The 19,862-nt window shown below is 49.4% G+C and overlaps 1 protein-coding gene across 1 annotated transcript; it reads right to left on the bottom strand.

Moving 5' to 3' along the window:
• Positions 1-5,974: 5,974 nt before the first annotated feature.
• On the bottom strand, positions 5,975-17,231 carry CLDN1 (claudin 1). Its single transcript, XM_083848009.1, has 4 exons — positions 16,880-17,231; positions 8,780-8,944; positions 8,468-8,552; positions 5,975-8,025 (listed from the first exon to the last, which is right to left on the bottom strand). Exons 1-4 carry the CDS (start codon positions 17,100-17,102, stop codon positions 7,863-7,865), a joined length of 636 nt encoding a protein of 211 aa, XP_083704135.1. The 5' UTR covers positions 17,103-17,231; the 3' UTR covers positions 5,975-7,862.
• Between the last annotated feature and the right edge of the window lie 2,631 nt (positions 17,232-19,862).

Genomic DNA, 19,862 nt, shown 5'->3' with positions numbered 1-19,862 from the left:
CAAGGTATATTGCCATGGCTCCCCGGTCTGTGCCTTGAGATCATTCACTGCTGCTCTCGCTGTTGTCATTAATGATATAATTGCCATCAATGTCTGGAATCAAAAAGCAGCGGTGAGGGGACAGGTCGCAGGCAGGGGCTGGAGCTTTGTTTTTTGATGGTATCACCAGTGATTTGGGGCCAGTTCCAGAGTTTTGGGAAATACTGCTTGATCCAGTGCTGATGCCCTGAATCTAATTAACCTGGGCAGTAGCTCTTAATGAAGATCAAGCATTGCTGCAGCAGATGCCAGGCTGGCACACGCTGCCCAGCTCGGGGTGGGGGGGGCTCAGCAGGCTGCTCCCACCTCAAGGCAGCCCTGGTAGCTCAGCCCCAGCCCAGCTCCGGCCCCGTTATTTTTGCAAGGCCGACCCAGCCCTGGCCCAGCCCGTTGTTATTTTTCGTGCCGATAGAACATAGCTCAGCTCCAATGTGAGCGGGCAGGTTAATGTCAACAGAGCCTTTTCCCCAAGCTAAACATATTACGGCATCGGCAAATTACAGGGCACTGTAAATCAGACTCCCTCCTGTGCAGACTGATCGCATCCCTCCCTGAAGGAAGGTGGTGGCAGGGGGGTTGTTCTTCCTCCATCCCATGTGTACCCCCAAAGGCCTTTATTGTGTTGTGTTGTGCCCATAAAAAAATGCACACAGGGAGGGTCCCCCTGTTTTTTTCTGAGCACCTGGAGTAAGGGAGGGCTCAGACAGCCCCCCCAGATCACCTGAGTCAGGTAAATAAGTTTGTTGCCTGGCTGACAGGCGTGTTTTGGAGGATATGATTTTACCAGGCCTTTTCCAGAGAAGTGCAAAGTGTGGAGAAATGCTCTCACAGGTCTGGGAAAAAAAAAAAAATCAGAATAAAATTAAAATGAACCCTTGAGCTCTTTTCACTGGAAAAACAACCAACACAGCCCACACTCTCCCTTCCCCCTTGCTGGCAGCCTTGCCTGAAGGAGCAACCCGAGGCTACCAGCTCCTGCTCTGACCTGCAGCCGGTGGCAGACCCCTGCACACACACACGTCCATGTGGCTGGCTGTGTTTAAGAAAAAAAAAAAAAAAAAGTCCCCTCTGAAAAAGCAGCAAAAGGGGAGCACACACAGGTAAATGATTATTTACAGCTGCAGCGTGGGAAGCGTTACACAAGCGGAGGGTGGAGCGCGTTCCAGCGCCTGTCCAGGGCTGTGGGCAGAAAAGTCTATCACGGCTGTGTTGTTTCTACTCCCCCAAGACAGAGTTAATGCTGTTTACCTTGTAATAAGAATGCTATTTCTTGCTTTTTTCCCCTTGGCTGAGCTTGTTTTCACGGCTCCCCTGCTGCTGTCCTGCTGGGGGAGCTGGCTCTGGAGGCAGGCAGGAGCACGGGGCTGGGAGCGCCAGCATCCCACCCCTCCTGCCTGCAGAACCGAGCTGTGCTGCTCTGAAATTAAAAATAACAGCCCTTGCCCTGCAGCAGGAGGCGAATCTGTGGCAGGAGGAAACAAGAGGCAGCACTAGGCGGCTCTCGGATAGCTGAGTCTCTCCTAGGACAAAGGGAAGTAGGAAAGCTTGGCACAAGCTGCTGCATGCTGTGCTTCCCTCCCTGCCTCCTGCAGCACATCCTCAGCTCTTTTTTTATTTTTATTTTTTCCCATGGAAAGCTACTTGCAAACTGTAGGGCCTAGGCAAAGGCTGGTTTTGTACCCCTCGGTCCTGAAGGTCCTTGCTGGACATGCCAATGTAGGTCCGTAGCTGTGATGAGATGTTTTGTTCTCAGCCCTGATGTGAAAACACCATCCTTTTGTCATGGCAGTGACATCCTCCACCTTCCTAGGCAAAAGCTGGTGATGTACCTTCCACAAGCATGGTGTTTGGTGATGTGGTAGGGGAAGTACATAAATATCAGGGTAAGGACAGGACTTGTGCAATGGCCCAGAATTATGCCAGCAGCTGACATGGCCTGGCCTGGCACCTCCAGCCAGGAAGAGCCTGGTATGCTCAGATGGACCTGGTGATGCCAGGGCTTTGGAAAAGTCCTTCCTCACGGAGGGCATGGCCAACTGTAGAGAAGTTTTGGAGACAGCTGGAAAGTAAGGGGTTTAGGGAGAAAATCCTTCTATTTTAGTAAAATGATTCTGGTTTGGAGCAAGGCAAAAATGATCACACAAAAATACTGTAATATGGGAAACTTAACATCAAAGTTCCAGTTCCTGACATGAAACCTCCTCCTGGACCTGGCTGATGGACCAGACAGGAGCAGAGGACAGTTTCTGTGCCCTGAGGCAAACCCAGCAGGGGCTGCCCGGTGCTCAGCCCCCAGCCCAGGCAGGGCCCCCGGCTGCAGCTGCTTGCAGCAAAGCAGAAGCATCCCCAGCTTCCCATGTCTCAGGGCTCCTGGGGTTTCCAGCAGGCCTTTTTAAGAGCTGTAGACCCTAAAAACACAAAGTCCCTGACGCAGTATGCTAGGAATCCAGGCAGGGCTTTTCTGAAAAAAGCTGTAGGAGTTGGGATGTTTTCCAATCAAGCACGAGGCTCAACAAAAGTGTTTTTCACTTTCTGCTCACTGATGCAGATGCTATAGTGTGTAAGGCTTCTGCAGGGACTGCAGGCAGGGCTGGAAGCAACGTGCTGCAGAAAAACAAACTCTTGTCACAGGCTGGGCTTCTGGAAGCAGGGAAACAGCAACCAGGCAAACTGAAGAGCCTGTGGGGTTGACGGAATGAAAAATGTAATAAATGAGGAAATCCTTGCAAATCTGTGTAACAGTCAAAGGGCCAGATTTAGAAAGCCCAGGTCAGTTGGCCATTTGGATGCAAAGTCCCAGCTGAAACGTGTGGTGGTTGTGATTCTGTGGCTGGTGGTGTAAACTGCAGCCCTCTCTGAAAATGGGTGTACTTGGACCAAGCCTGCAAAGAGCAATCATATTCCTCTGGGACCTCTGCAGGGGCACCAGGCATCTGAGCAGAATGACTGAGAAGGGGAATTTTACTTGAATACAGTTGTGGGGCTTATTTAAAGCTTAGAGGGACTTTGTGAGAGGCAAAAGCTCATGGATGGGGTATAAATATTAAGACTCATGCAACTCGAAGGGGAAGGAGGAATGAAAAAGCCTCAAAAAGAGCAGATATGCACAGGTAGCAATAAACACCCTGGAGACATAAGTTCTTGAGACAGCTAGGTCTGCTGCCCTCCACCTTGTCTGAGAGCAGCCATTCCTGGGGGCAGGGAGGGAGGGCACACAGTTCAAGCACCCCTGTGCTCTGTGTGACACCTCCATCTTCTCACTGGAAGGTGGGCAGTGTGCAAGCAATGTCCCACAGAGGAGAGATCCCGATGACACACACACGCACATGGGTGACTTGTTGGCAGGCCTCCGGCTACTTGAAAGGTTTTGCACTGCAGTGGGATGCCTTCTCAGGCAGACACTGGTGTAAAACCCTGGAAGGAGGTGCTGCTACTGTTGGCAGCTTCTAGAAGTCTTTTGCCAGAACTTTTGCCAGACAATTTTACAATATTCTCAAGTCACCATCTGCCCTGAAGTTATTCCATGTCTACGCATTCAGGACAAAGGCTCTAGCTTTCACTCTAGTTCCCCATCTAAACTTGTAAAATTTGTCACTTTTGAGCATCTTCAGGAAGTTACTGGCACTTCTAGGATTTGATCTTAAGAAGTGATGCATTAACTTCTTTTCTTCAGTAACGCCTTCATTTCTGCTTTGGCCTCATTAAAAAAGATTCTGAACTTGTATGAATATTTCACAAACATCTACCACCAGCTGTTACCAGCTCCATTGGTTATTTTTGGGATCTCCATTGTCAGAGTTTGGAATGCTTTAATACACTACATATATGCTCAGAGCAGTATAGAAGACAAAGGCAGATTTATTACAATGAATGCTTGTGTATATCAGAAACTGAATCTGATAAAAAGCATTAGCACAGACAGCTTCTGATTGAGTTGCAGAAGCCCAGAAATCCAATAGGATGGTGCTATTCCAAAAGCATCTTGAGCTCTTCTTTGAAATACCCAACCAGTATAAACAAGCATGTAATTCCCTCACATGATGTTCCCAGCATATTATACACAGCTCTGGCACCATGTGAGTAATAAATATGGCACGGAAGAAGACATTGAGAAGCAGTCAAAGTTCCCATTGTCTCTACAGACAAACGCCATCATTTACTACAAAAGATGGTTTTAGCAGCAGGAATGCCAGGGTCGCATGCAAGGCTTGAAATCCAATGGGAAACTCTCACCCAAATCTCCATCTGTCACTCCTTTTCTACGAAACCTACAACAAAGATTGCCAAGGGACTGCAGAAGATGTGGCAGCCAAGCAGAACTGAATGATTTGGTGAAATATATTAGAAAAGTGTTGGAAAGTACCTGTCTGAGTAGGATGATGGATGTGGGAGGTGGCCAGGCTGGGCCTGGGACAGCTCCTGACACTTCAGCCCTCCAAGTTTGTGTCTCCCTTCCTGGATAGGGAGAGAGAAGATACTGCCCCTTGTCACCCCTCAATTGGGATTAGCATTATAAAACATACGGGATTATTTGCCGCAAAATTTCACCCTGGCTTTCCAGCCAACCTGTCAGATCCCACAAATCCTATCCCAATGAAAGTTTACCTGTGGACTTCATGAAATTAGAAGTACAGCAAGCAAACAAGCCAGCCTCTGTCTCTTCCTTGTGCTGGTCTCACACAGGTATGAGTCTCCCGCAGTGGCCTGTTTGTGCCAACAGCTGAGACACCTTGACATCCATTTACAGGTGGAAGCATTTTCCTTCCTCCTCCTCCTGCCCAGACCCTTACTCTTATACAAGAAATTTCTGAGCGAAACTTGCAAAAGTCCTCTGAGAGGGAGTAAGCACGAAAACATGGGAAAAAATTAATCTCAATGGAAATCCTTGACTAATTGACAGGTTGGAATAAGAATGACCACAGATCCCAAACTATGCCAGGCAACCAGTCTGCTCCAGGCACTGCAAGCTCACTCAGCCACATGCTTGTCTGTTTTGCTCTGCCAGCTTTACAAGGCCTAATTAGCTCTATTCCTTTTGTTTGTATCACAAAAGCAAATAGCCCTTGGAAAGAGAGGGAACAGAGGAGGCAGCTCCTTGACTGAGTGTAAGAACATGCTTTAAATAAAGTTTGCCTCTCACCACACGTACTTGAAGTGATGAAAAGGATGAACACAAGAGCCTCAGTGAATGGAAAGGTTTCCAGGCCAGGCAAAAGCAAGCAGGGGTTCATCCTTGCTGCCCTGGGGAGGCATCAATAGAGGCTAGAAGAGACCATCCTCAGATGGATCCACTCTTTAACTGACCTGCAAAAACTTCACACCTGGCCAATCGTGCTCCTTATCATAGGTGGGAGAAGCATAATAGCCTGCAGAGGGGCTTTAAAGTAAGACAGAGCCTCCCAGGGCACATCTCTTCATGACCCCGTTAACTCAATTGTCAAGGAATTCCACAGAAAAAATCTTCAGAAGTCACATCCAGATCATCTTGTGCAGAAGCTGCAGCCTGTACACAGCCTTCCCCAGATAAAGCTAGAGAGCAAAGCACTGCTGCAAAAGAGCAGCCCTCCCAGGAGGGCTGCAGCTCCACACCCCATCCCTTCCCCATTCCTGCAGCTCCCTCTCCCCTCCAAGGGATCCATCTGCCTTCTCCCTGCCCCTTCCTGCTCCACCCAGGGTGCAGCCTGCCTTGCTGAGGAGCAGACCTTCTGGTTCCTGGGCTGCAATCATAGCAGATTACTGGGTGAGTTTGTGCCAGAGGCCACAACTGCCTGACTCACTGAAGAAGATCTGTCCCCACCTACATCTGCTGTAGATACACAGCTAAACAAGCTCCATCCTGGCAGGCAGGCTCCCAAAAACTCAAGTGCCACTCCTGTCTCCCATGTACGCTGTCCAAGTTCCACTGAAAACATGAAAATGAAGCAATGCAGTCTGATTTTCCTTAAAAAAGTCCATTTATTGAAATTGTTTAAACACTTTATACAAGTTCCCAATACAAGCATCTGCTCCCTGGCTCAGGGTTAACGCAAATACACAAGCACAGACCTCAGCAGCTCTGTGATGTGACCTGAGCTGCCACCCCTTAAGACAAGGTCTCAAGAGGCAGCTCCTGTGCACGGGCAATCAATCCCCCATAGAGAAGTGGAAGCCTTGTGACCCAGCTCAAGTACAGGCCAACATCAGACCAAGCCCGAAGCAAATGCTTTGGTTGGTTTAGTAACTTTGATTTACGTTGCAGAGAGTCAGGTCAAACAGAAGTACAAGGCTTATACGAACCACTAATGCTGTGGTTGTACATGCTCAGCCCTAGAAGCTCTCCCAGTCTACAAAGGAAATCAAGAAACCTGATGCCTCTGAACACGTACACCATTGTAAAGCCTGGTCAGAAGCAACCAGATTCCTTTCTTAGAAAAATCAAGGCTGAGCTTTGGAGAGCTGGTACTATACTTCTAGGAATAAAAAACCTTAATTCCAGCCAGCCTCACTTGTGTTGGTCAGACACTGGTGACAGACTGGGTGTTTCAGAGGAAGGGGTGGGAACCCTTGAGCTGCATTTTTCATATGTGACTTCATATGCAATGATGGCTTTATCTTTAAAATGATGGGTTTCTTCCTCTTTGGTGAGCTTGGATTAAAAGAAAATGCTATAACCTTTGGGTCAGTTTCCTTGGAATTTGCCTTCATATCACTGAAAGTGTTTGCAGGAGTAAAGACGGGGTCAAATGGCAGCACATGAGGTATCTGTGGGGAAACATCAAGGAGTGGCAGTGCATTCTGTTTGGTTTAACATTTTTCGCTGCGTAAGGCAAACAGATCAGTAACTTGTAACTAAGCCCAAATGGGAACGACTCAAGGGAATAGGAGGGAGCTTGCTAAAAGGCAACCTGTAACAGACAAGGGCATACAGCCTTAAACTCAGTTAGGTACTAGGGTGAGAACATCAGAAACAGTCACTGGCAACACTCAGTGTCTAAGGAACAGCAGCAACAGCCCCACAGAGACACCAGCGAGAGCAGAGGGAAATGTTTCTCTGCCTCTTCCCTGGCACCAGGGAAGCCTGCAGCTGCTTTGGGCATTTGCTAACTGCTGCAGTTGCAGTGTTGCTGCCGCTGGCCCAGACACAATCAACTTACCAGATCTTGTCAAAAGAGCGATGACATACAGTTAAGCCAAGCTGCCTTATGTACTACATCTCTTGGCCAACAGCACATGCATGGACAATTACAGGTTTTAGTTTAACTCACAGCAGTTTAATTCTCTGACCATTTGTCATGCCAATCTGCACAGAAAGGAAGGTGCTGAATATGATGCCAATAAAAAAGTACAAAAACATTTTAGATCTCTTCAAACTTTCCCACATGTAAAAGTCATTTCCCCAGATTATGTTTCCCCTCAAGCTATTGGTTTTCTCTTTGTATATATGCTCCTTTAATTTCTACACACGCCACACTGGGCTCTAACTTAATGGGGTATGGGACTGAATTGTTACCATCTATTTTAAAAAAAACTAAAAAAGCACCAACATCCATCTAAAAACAGTATCATTTTCCCTTTTACTCCCAAATACTAAACTCAACCCAAGCTTGGAGGCTTCATCTTTCCAGTGGCAATACCTACAAACCTAGGCTTAGCCTTCCTCCACAGGTTGGGAGAGAAAGGAAAAGTTATGTCCAGTAGCAAAGATGATTACAAAAATATACACATTTCTGGGAGAAGAGGAAGGCAGAACCTAGAGTCTGAACTCTGCTCAGGACAGTGGCATTGTAGTGTCCTCTCTGAAACGCTTTCACTACTAGTTCTGGTGGGTCCTCTTCCTCATTCCATTATACGTAATCCTTCCCTGTGGAGGGGGCATTTTTGGGGTAGCCTCGGGTGGGTGGATAGGATGTTTCTCTCCGTGGGCAGGAGCAGCAGAGGAAGGCTCCCCCCAGCATGGCCAGTGAAGCAGCTGCCCAGCCAATGAAGAGTGCTGATCCAAACTCAAATCTGGGGAGAAACAAGGAAAAGTGGTATAAGTAATGCCTCCAGGTTACAGGCATGTCAACACAAAGCAGAAGGGAGCAGAAATTTATACAGAGAGGCTTCCTGCAAGGCTGCAGTTTAAAGCTACCTGAGACCCTGCTGACACTCAGGCCCAGAGCTTTGCCCATGCCACCCAGCCAAACCAACCTCTGCAGACTAGGCCTTAAGCATTTAGTGGAGAGAAAAACTCCAGCAGTTAAATCTGTGGCAGTGATGCTGCTTTAAGTGTTGGCTTTAAAAGTCACAGGTGATGAGATCTGCTCCTAATGCTTCTTCTGCACAGTAGGAAGCCAACCCAAGTAGCTCAGGAAGTCCCCTTCTGTGTTTGGAGCCACTGCTACTGGAAACTAAGCCCAGTGAACATTTGTCATGCAGTACAGTAGTGTTAAATCAAATGGGTCTGTACCTGGTGTTAACAGGCGTGAAAGGGTCATAAAAGGCCCGAGCCACTCTGTTGCCATACCAAGATGTGGCCACCAATGCTGATAAACCTGCACATGAAGGGAACACAATGACATGCCTTATTATTAGGAATAGAGTAAATCAACAAAATCACTACAAAAAATAAGCACATAGCAGAACCAACATCTGGAATGACACTGATATGCTGCTACTTTGGGGGAGATGCAAGCCTTCCCCTGCACTCTCTCACCCTATGCAGTACAAATCATTTAGGTACTGGCAAATTTTAATATTAACAGATTTGTAAGTTACCAACCTGCAATTATGAAGATGACCCCACCAAAGACAGCCATCCGCATCTTCTTCACCTGGTCATCTTCCATGCACTTCATGCATTTCATGCCGGTCACGGCAACAAATACACCGACAAGGCCCAGGAGTATCGCAGCCACCATCAAAGCCCGCGTGGCCTGCAGACTGCCTAGAAGACATTAGGACTTGAGTTACCACAAAGAAAACTCAAGGTACAGATAGGAAATTCAAATTCCTGGGCTCAGCAATCACATCTCAAAACACTGCTGTGTTGTACAGGATACAACCAGGAGATTCCTTTCTAGCTTTAAGCTCCAGGGCTGTCATGCATGAGGATCAGAGGACTTTCAGCCTCTTCTAAAAATGCATGGCAAACAAGGGCATACAGCTCTTTGCAGGAAATGACCTGGGAATTGCCTTCAGACATCTTTTGTTCCCTGATCATTTGAATCCCAATTGGAAGGACATATCTGTTTATCAAAAGGAGCATTCAGATTTCGGTTCCACCTTGACAAAGCGTTTAAACATGTTTTAATATGAATAGTACCATACATATGAATAGTCCCACAGCAGGCAACAAAGACCCTTTATTGCTCAACACTTCCAAAACCTGTCTTTTATACAAATACCTCAGTGCTGATTTAGATATTTTCATTTAGTCTTCTGTATGAGCCCCAGAGGGTTTTAAAAAGTCACAACTGCAAAAGAAACAGGCTTTTCCCAGCCAAATTAAAAACTTTTTGCCTGAAATATTTGACTTAAACACAGATAAACAAATGTTTTAAGAGCTTCTTGTGGTTTTTAAAGAATTGGATCAAGGGATGATGCCTTCCCACAGGCAAGGGTTGTCTTAACCTGGGTTCTCAGCAGACAGACTCAATATACTTCCTTATCCAGGATTTGGCTTTATATTGACTCACCACGCTAACCCTATGTACAATAGCTACAGAATTCAGATTTTCTCGATAACAAAGCAGGAAAAACAATGACAGAAATTAAGCCATTACTGATAAAAACTTTCAGGTGACAAAACACTGTCAGGAAGAGTAAATAGCAGTGAAATGAGCCTGAGCTTTATTGCCTGGCAAATCAGGCTTGTTTGAACAGCATGCATTCTAATATGCAGTCCTATAACGACGTGTGAACAAACAGGGCTGGATAATCACGGGAACAAGCTCCCAGGAGCATGCTGTGACTAAGGCAGAAGTGTCCCCTGACACAGAAGATTATCTAGCAGTAAATGTGACATGCACAGCCTTAGCAAAGTATCGCCAGAATCTACTCCCGTCTGGAGCCCAAATTCTGTAGACCTGTGCGCACTTGGACCTTGGACAACAGCAGCTGCTACTTGACTATGCTTTGCAGGAAAATTCTTCTGAAGCACAACAGGCTACTGGCCTCTAGTTCTGCTTTAAACTAAATCTGCACTAGCCTCTACGCACAACCACCGTATTGTTCTAGTAGTTCATTAAAGAACTGAAAAACAATACAGTAAAAAGACATTATTTAGAGCAATTAGGAAGTGACACACTTTCTTAAGAAGAGTCTTGGCTTTCTTAGGAAATATCCCACAATCAGCTCAGCCAGCTGATGTCTCACTTCCTTCAAAGGGGAAGGGTGATACACCTCTGCACCACCCAGCTGTTAATCAAAACCCATCTGCTGCTTCGATTGCAGAAACCCATTTACAAAGCCATTTATCACAAGTCACAGCAGCAGTATCCAAACACATTCTTGGAAAGATTGCTCTCCAGTGTCAGGGATTGCACACTAAAAGTAACTTCTAGCTTACAGAATTTATGCCAGTTATTCAGAAGTACTTCTGCTGACGGGTCACCACCTACTGCCATACATTTAAGGCTAAACTGTATGTTACAGCGGCAGCTCTGGAGAGGCTGATGGCTGAAGACATCAGCTCATCCTTTGCATGGGAAAGTACACATTCTGCAGAGGTATGAAATCATTTCAAGTCTGCAGTAAACCAAGCTTAGTCTTGCTGCAGAAATTACTCTTTCAAAACTTCTACGGAGTTTTCATGAAGCTAAAAAGCTACAGTACGTTATCTTAAATGCAACTACAAAATTAACTGTAAGAGGGGAGAGATCTCTCACCTTCAAACACGGGACAAAGAGGTTTAAGCGTGGGTTCATAGGAAGATGTTTGAGAAGTTTATATGACCTCAGGAGTCCTACCTATGAAATCAGCTCAAACATGAAATGTACAAATATTAACTGGATGCATGCCATGACAGCTCTGCAGAAGCAGTTGAACAACAACAAAAAAAAATCAGCATCTTCCTCGAGGTAAGAAAACAGATTGTGAGCTTTTCCCACGGCCACCCTCTTCCAGCATGGGACCCTGTAGGGATATCCTTGGTGCTCCTTACCCCCAGTAAACAAACCCTTCCCTTATCCATGGAAAAGAACAGAGGCATTTAGAAAACTTGCAGCATTAGCAGAACAGACTGTCCCACTATCTCAGGAAGTTTCAAATGTGGCACCACTATTAGCCAGCTGCCCTCCTCTTCCCCCAGACTGGCTGCCCTGTGCTCTGGAAGGCAGCAGGTTTGTCTGTGGTTAATGATAAAACAACTGATTAGTTATTATTTACTCATTAACAACTGCATTAATGAAAGCTGCACATCTAGAGGATGAGGGAACTAGTTTAGTATTACAGCACCGTGTGAGCAACAGTCACCAGATTACACAAACATGCAGAATTGTCTTAAGCTGCTAAACTGGACATGGTAGCAACAGCAGGCAGAAGTACTCTACAGCAATTTAAACTTAAAACTATATTCTATTAGAGAAAAACAGAATTTCCCCTGCACTCCTGGCTGTAGCAGCTGCCCGAGGAGCGGGACCTGGTGCTGCCGTGCAGAGCCTCCCACACCAGACCAAAGTTGCTGCAAAGCCCAGGCTCAGAAGCCCTTGGGACAGAGCAGTCCTGCACCACGCCGGACAAACTGGCTGGACATCTACCAACAGATGTCAACAGTGTTTTGTCAATATTACCCACTATTTACTTAGAAGCCAAGCCTTTTTATTGCTAGTTAGTAACTGAGACCCGGCCTGAAAATGCCTGTAGCAAGAAAGCAGTTAAGTAAAGAGTCTTGAAACTACTGAGAAAGGTTAATAGCAACCACGAATCGTGCAGGCCATTATAAAATACCATACAAGTCCTTGTAGGTGACATAGCAGCTCTCACTTGTTCCACGCTGTGAAACTAACATTTTATTTTTATTTTTAAAATTTGTTAACAAACCTGCTTTGACTTTGGGGATTTGAACACAAACTACACGATGCAGTTTTATCTGAAGCCTAAATAACGTTCCCACTGTCGTTACCAGACACAGAAGCAACTGGTTAATTACAGAAGAGAACTTTATCACCACAAGTTCGGGTTATTTTTGTCATCACATTTCCTTATTTATTCTATCAACTACATAATAGAAAAAAAACTACTGGCAAAGTGCCACAGGATTTTTGTAATGCCTATTTGTAATGCAAAATTGCTGTGATGGCTCTGCGTGGAGATTTTCTGATAAGAATGCTCATTGACTGTCTCGTTTGCATATTTTATATGGACTTTTCCTTCCCTTCCTATGGACCTCCATGCAAAGTGATGACAGAAGACAGGTGAAGCATGGATGCTGTACAGCTCCCGCTAACATGTGCATGGCAAGTTGCCCCGGAGTTACAGGCATCCCCGTAGCATAAGGAGCACATTATACCACGCTGAGCTGCCCCTGTTTCGGCTGGCTCCACCTTGAAGAAAAGTTGGCAGCCTTCAAAGCCTTCCCACTGGGGTTTCATCAGAAAAGCCTGATCTCATCGAAGGAGCCGATTTGAGATCCTGCTGCTCTGCTGTAACAGCATGTAAGCATAACTTCTGGGAGGCAGGCAAGGGACTGAAGATCTGAGCAAGCAGTAAGAGCTTCAGGTGCAACCAGCACGACTGTCACACTGCGACCATTCTGGCTGGACCTAAAACCCTGCTAATGGCTTGGAGGCTTTCAAAACCCCGTTACCAGCCCCTGCAGAGACCCATCACACCCATCTCTGTCAGATATCCCAGCCTGGATTCCTCCAAAGCACCTCCCCACAAGTCTAGAAGACCACACAAGAGAACTTAGGCAGGATAGAGACTCAAGCAGGGCATGGGAAGGCTGGGGAGCCCCCACTGCACATCCAGATCAACAAAAAGACGTTCAGCAAGCAGTAGTGGCCTTGCACTCTGCCTGCCCCAAAGCAAGCATGGTTCAGTGCCCTCCTGCAGTCACTCAAACAGCAGAGAAAGCTTATGAGTAAGGGAACACAGCACCACCATTTCCAGATTAGTGGTCAGAGGAGACCTGGGCAGTCTGTTTTTCTACAAAACCTGCAAATTTCCTTGCTGAGAGATTTAGTGAGGGACTAACAGTAACCACAAAAGCTGCTTAGCAGAAGCTGCTTGTAGAGCAATAAAGCCAGTGTATTGCAACAGACTCCTGTCCCCTCCACAGAGAGAACACTGCACAGAACAGGAACAGCCTCGGTGGCATTCCAAGTAACCCTCTACCTTGTCAAAGCACAGCACAAATGAGACTGCTTTATCACTCGATCACAATTTTTCGTGAGGCAGGAACAGGGATTGAGAAACACTGGAGCAAATTAACCCTTAACCCACATGAAAGCACACATACTATCAGGTTCTACCTGCTTACTCCAGATGAAGAGGGGTGACAAGTGATTAGGACACATTTGTCCCTCCTGCTAACTGAAAGGCCAACCTCCCAGCTCCCCCACCATCACCAACAGCAGCCTGAGGATGAACCTTCCTCCCTCCCCCTCACTCCCCCCATCCTTTCCCCAACTCTGGGAACAGGCTCAGCCAGGGTGGTAAAGATGTAGGAGGGAAGATTTCATATTTCCATGAAGTTGTTTGACCCAGAGGGCATCCAAACCCTTGTTTATTTTCCGAGCTAGGGCACAAACGCTCATTGTGGATGTGCTAGGTTTGGTGATGAAGTAGTAGATGAGTCTCAGCTTGTCTCAAGCACAGAACATCTCCAACCAACACCATCAACCAGGGCGATGAGTATCTGCAGCTGAAACAGCCTAAACAGGACACTGAACATCCCCTGCTTTGAACATAAGTGGTCAGACAGTGCTGAGAACTTCCAAAGACAGACAGCAGGAGCCCCTGTCCCTCCTGGCTGGTCCCATTCCCGAGACCCTGGAGGAGCACAAAGCTGAGCTAGCTCCATGGACGATGCTGGAGGGCTACAAGAACAATGCTGAGGCTGGGCAACAAAGCCTGGTTGCAAGGGTGGCTTTTGTGCCTCTGTGCCTGCATGTGGCCACGCTTTTTTCCCCCAAGCCAGCAAAACACAGCTTGAATAGGAGCACGTCCCGGCCTGACATAAGCCCTCAGCTGAATGCAGCTGTGGGAGAAGAGCCAGCATGGGTGCACTCCAGCAGCGTGGCCACACATGGAGCCAAAGGCCCCTCAGGTGGCTAACGGTGCCTCTCAACCTTGTGCCAACCCCATCTCAGACATGCAGCATCAGCCCAAGCCAACATGGATGTATCTAGTGAAGTGGCAATAGCTAACAAGTATCCAAGAGCTCACTGGCAAATTTTTTTTTTTTTTTTTACTGTTCCCATGACCATGAATTACTGCAGGTGAGGAGACTCAGCCTCTTTTTACAGGGAAATAAAATCGTTGCAGGATCTGTGTGCACCTCTCCCATCAGTGCACAAGGCTCTGGACACCTGGCTTGGGGCACTTACAGCACGTGAAGCCCTGGCAGAAAGGCACAGCCAGCCAGAAGTTTCCCTGCCCTCGTAGCTGTACGACCACAACCTAAACCAAAAGCAGTAAGGGAGCTCTTACTGCACACCTGTCCCAGGGCACGGCTGCTGAATTGGGTAAAAGCTGGGGGGGTGTCACACCTCCAGCCCAAACAGCATTACTGTCACTGCCCAATCCTTTGTGGCTGCACAAAACCCTTGAGGGGAGGACAGGCAGGGAAAACAGAGAAGGTGTATGTCAGGAGGCACGAGTGCCTTGAAGTGGAAAGGGCACAGCCTGCCAAAGCAGGGGTGCCAAAAGCAAAAGGAGTATTTTAAAACTTTTGCCGACTTTCCCAAGCAAGCAAGCATCCCCTGCTACTTCCATATTTCTTATGTGAATGTTCAGCCCCCCCGTAGGGCCAGGGGCTCTGTAAGGGGATAAAAGGCCGTTAACAGCTCGGGCTCAGTCCCCAGCACCTCACACCTCCCCTGTAGCCTTGGAGGAGCCTTCATTGTCCGCAGAACAAAGGTGAAGGGAGTAGCTGCCATTCAGCACTCAGCCCTCAATGGGGCAGGTCTGGAGGTCCTCGGGCAGGTTTTCGGGAGTCAGGCAAGGCTTGGGTCTGGTTCTACAGGCAGGTTTCATTTACAGCACAATGGGCTGCAGCCACAGCCCCCCAGGCGAGTTTACCTTTCGCAACTGATCCAGGGGGTGGCTGGAGATTCCTCAGCCCTGCTGGCATCTTGGCCCCCCACCCCCAGAGCGAGATAAAAGGCTGGAAGCTGAGCTTACACATAATTACCGCTCCACCACCCCAGAGCCTGTGCTCAGCCCAGCCCTGATTATCCACAGCCCCGCACCCTGTCGGTGTGAAATGGGTGCACCGTGCTCCCGAGGGAGTAATTTGCACCTCCACCTGCTGCTGCAGGGCCCACGGGGGCTGAACGGGAGGGAGCGATGTGGGATAGCAGTGCAGGTGGGGCCAGGGCGGCCAGCTCCGCTCCGACACTGGGCAAGGGCTGGTGGCAATCGGCCTTGGGGACACTCCCAATGGTCCCTCTGCGGCGTATGCGAAACTGCGTGCTCGTTCCTCTGGGAAAGAAGGTGACCAAGCTGATAATTACTATTTTATTAATTAGGGAGGGAGAAGGCTGATGTTCCAGGACACACTGACCTCACTGGTGTGTCCTTATTGGACGGGGAATGAAGGGAGGGAGATTGGGAAAGGACTTATTTTTTAACCCCTTTGGGTGTCAGCGTAAGTTAAGGTCTGAGCAAGTGCTGTAGCGCTGCGAGCCCTGGAGCCAGCCGAGATGGGGGCAGCTCAGTGCGGACCCCCAAGTGCCGCCCCAACAGCAGGCTGCTGGCCCTGCTTCGGCACCTCCGGATGGGAGCAGAGCCCCTGCGATCACCTGGATGGGCCAACCTGCCTAAAATCTGCCGGGCTGGAACCCAGCTCACCTGCCAGCTCTTTGCTTAAAGCAAATAATAATAAAAAAAAGTCACAGGAGAAAAAGTGGCTTTCCCAGAGAACAAAATTATCCCGTACAAGAGTGCAGCAAAACCTAACAGTCAAACGCAAAAAAAAAAAAAAAAATAGAAACAAAAAAGAAATAAAAAAAAAGGATCCGTGCTGAATAGACAACTTCATCGCTGTTTTCTCGAGCTTTGCTCGCTGCTGAGCCGTACCCGAACAAAGACAGCCCCTGCCGGAGTGCCTTCCTAAAGCTCTTGCAACCACGGCACTTCCCCAGACACGCGTGGAGGACCCGATACCCCCCCCCCCAAACACTTTCCCGAAGTTTTTCTGGGGGGCTGCGGGACGGTCCCGGCTCCCCCCCCCAGGTGCTGCCTACCCCCGGTGCCGCGCGCTGCGGAGCCCCGACGGGGAGGGCAGCGTGGATGGAAGGGTCTCCCGGCGGGCTGGGACACCCCCAGCCCCCCCGTCACCCCCCCAATGGACAGGTGGGGATGTGGGGGGGCTTCAACAGGGCAGAGGCACCTTGAGACCAGCCCCCGGCCGAGCACCGGCGGCAATAGGAGCCGGAGGGGCGAACCCGACGGCACCCCACTAGGCAGACAGAGGGTGGGGGGACCCAACGGGTCGGGCACCCGCGGTCCCACCGCTTCAACCCGAGCCCCGACAAGACCAGCCAGGGCTTAAGGCGGGAGGAACGACCCGATGGGACCGGCACCCTCATCCCCTACCGGAGGGTCATCGGGGTACAGGGGGTGACCCCGACGGGACGGGCACCCCGCAGCTCCTAAACGCCAAAACCCCGACGGGACGCGGCCGGGCAGCCCCCGTACCCCCGCCCCGACTTACTCTCCAGCTTGAGCAGCGAGTCGTACACCTTGCACTGGATCTGCCCCGTGCTCTGCATGGCGCATGACATCCACAGCCCCTCGTAGAGCGCCTGGGCCGTCACGATGTTGTCCCCCGCGTAGGATGCCATCTTCCACTGGGGCATGGCGGTGCTGATGATGATGCCGATCCAGCCCAGGAAAGCCAGCACGAAGCCCAGGAGCTGCAGACCCCCGCTGGCCATATCTACGCGGGGCTGCTCCGCACCTGCGGAGGGTGACAGCGGAGGGGGGGGGGGGGGGACACGCAGGAGAGCTAACCCGGCTCCGCGCAGCGCACTGGCACCCGCGCAGCGCCCCGCGCAACTTTTAAAGCCGCGCAAAAAGCGCCCCCTGGCGGCCCCGCCCCGGCCCGGCGTGGGACACCTCGGCCACCCCCCCCCCCCGCCCCCAGGGGTGCGCTGGTTGTGTTCGTGGGTGTCCCCGTCGCTTACTGCTGGGGGTCCCCGGGGTGTGAAGCCGCCTCCGGTGCCCTCCGCAGTCGGGTGGTTTCGGTGGGGAATGGGGCAGGGGGAGGTGGGCTGTGCCGCTCACCCCACTCGTGTCCCGTCCCCGCGCCACCCCAGTGCTGCCAACGTGATGTAAAGGTGGGGGGAATTTCCCACTGGGCACAGAGCACGTGTGGGAATAGACTGCTGAGGGGGAAGCACTGGAAATTCTCTGATTTTAAAGGGCTTTCCAGGAGGCAACTGACCAAACCCTCGTCATCTGGGTACAAATGCTGCCGAGACCCTCAACCCAAAGTCTGGGGTCTGCCATCTCAGTAGGGACCACGTGCTGTGCCTCTTGGCATTACTGGGTCTCTCCTAAAGCAGAAATTTCACTTTTTGAACGCCTCAGTGAGCCCAGTGACTTAAAAAGGTTTATTGAACAAGGGGATTACAGACCAGGAAGGAGAGTCCTCTTTCTCAAGCATGTATTTGTCTGGCTGCTATAGTTTCCCTTTCTCCTACATGAGTATTTGAATACTGAGAACAGGTGGGGTGAGGAAATAGTGTCTCCTTCGGAGAGGTGCACATGGCGGGGCTGGGTGGAGCTGCCTGCCTGTAACCCTGGGCTGGATGGAGGGCCCGTTCAGCCTGGACCTGCTGTAGTTCGGGGCTGTGAAATAAACAGGTGATAATTACTGATAAAGGTCCTGCTGGAGGTGGGGATGGGGTTGTATTGTTCTGACACAGTGGTTTAGTGCGTTCTGATGACTTAGGAGATTTTGCTGGAGCTGCTTCCTGGGGTTTGCAAACAGACAAACAAACAGGCTCGTGATTACCTGACCAGTACTGCGCAACGATGGGGGGGTCAAAGGGGAGAAAAGCTATTGCAGTCTGACCGCACCGGGCAGGGACAAAGCCAGGCTGGCTTGCTCTCAAAGCACTTGCAGCTGCCGGTCCCCGGCTTCTGCGCAGCAGCAGCACTGCTGTGATGAAATCGAGCCTCGTTACTCGGTAGCAAACTTTTCCAGTCCTGTCGTTTTTCACTCGCAAAGGAATTAGGCAGCTATGATTCTGTAGCTGAAGGAATGGTGTTTTTCTGGGTCTCTGTGGGCCCCGGTTTTGTAGGTTTGGGAGTGAAGAAGAGGGAAACAGCAAAGTTTTCCTTGGCAAAGAAGAGGGAACAAAGTAGCTGCATCACTCTGCACGTTCATCAAAACCCTGCTACAGGGAGCAGAAAACCCAGGGAGGTGCTGGCTCCTGGAGCTGCTCCCTGGGAGAAGCAGCCCCTTGCCTGATGAAGAGGCACGGCAGAAACCCACGCTAACCCGAGGAGAGCAGGGTTAGAAGTGTCTGGATTTGATCATTGATGTCTGGGTAGTCATATCAGCCTGATAACGTCTGTCTGCAAAGGACTGTGTACTGTTCCTAGGTGCTTCACAACCCTGAACTGACTCACCTCACTCCTGACCATCCTGCCACCTCCCTGCTGACTCCTGCAGCTGAGGGCAGCTCTGGACAGGGGGACAAGTTCGAGATGCTTCTAGCAGGCTAAGTACCTTTGGCTACAGGCTCCAAGCAGCTGGTAGGAAGTTCTGTGGGGGAAGGACTTGGAGTTTCTACTGGAGCTTATAGGAACACAAGAGGAGGATTCCTGGGTGCCATCAGGCTGCACTTGCACCAGGAGGGACATGAAGCGTGGGCCTGAGGAGATGCATGTAGTGTGCATAAAGGCATGGGCTTTGTCAGGTAGCACTCTGACCGTGTTGCTGGCTCCTTGAAGGGCTGCAATCTGTACTTGGGAAAAGCTGGGCTCCGTGTGTGTCCTGATGGCACTTTTGGGCCAATTTGTGCCAAACCTGTCTGTAGCATGAGTCTGACTGCTTGGACGTACAGTAGGACACCATGAGTCCTCAGTTTTTTCCCCTTCCAGAAGGCCGTGGAACTTAGACTGAAGACAGCCTTACTCTGCGAGGGGGGCTGTGGGGTTAGAGCCTGCAGCTGCCTGGATGTGTGTGTCTGAGGGGCTGTGTGGGGTCCCATTGCACCTCCATCCCCAACAGGTATTGCACTGAGTAGTGCTACTGGGTGAATGCATGACAGAGTTAAGTTGAAAAAAGCTGATGTAAGGCCATACTGGGGTATAGCCATGTGCTCTTGGCCTCCTGATTTACATTTTGCTTTCCAGGGTCAATCTGAAGTTGATACTTCTTAGTCACATTTCATGAAAGATTTCAAAACCCAGCAACTCTTTCTGTGGACATCACAAGGAATTTACAGATCAAGATAAAGCACTGAAACTGTGCTTTCCCCCTTCATCACTCATCAGTGTTCTCAGCACTCTGGAATTTGCTGAGAATTTTACAGCATTGCTAAAATCATCAGGTCTTCTCTTCTGGCCTTCCTTCTTTAATTTAAGACATGAAATATCTTCTTTCTTTTCTTCAAATGATTTTCTGCAGTGGTTCAATGGGCAAAATATACATCCTCTTTACTTAATAGTCACTGTCTTTCCTC

Source organism: Anser anser (assembly GCF_964211835.1).
Source record: "Anser anser genome assembly, chromosome: 9".
NCBI lineage: Eukaryota > Metazoa > Chordata > Aves > Anseriformes > Anatidae > Anser > Anser anser.
Note: the sequence above shows the minus strand (reverse complement) of the source record. Positions and strands in the feature narration are given on the sequence as shown.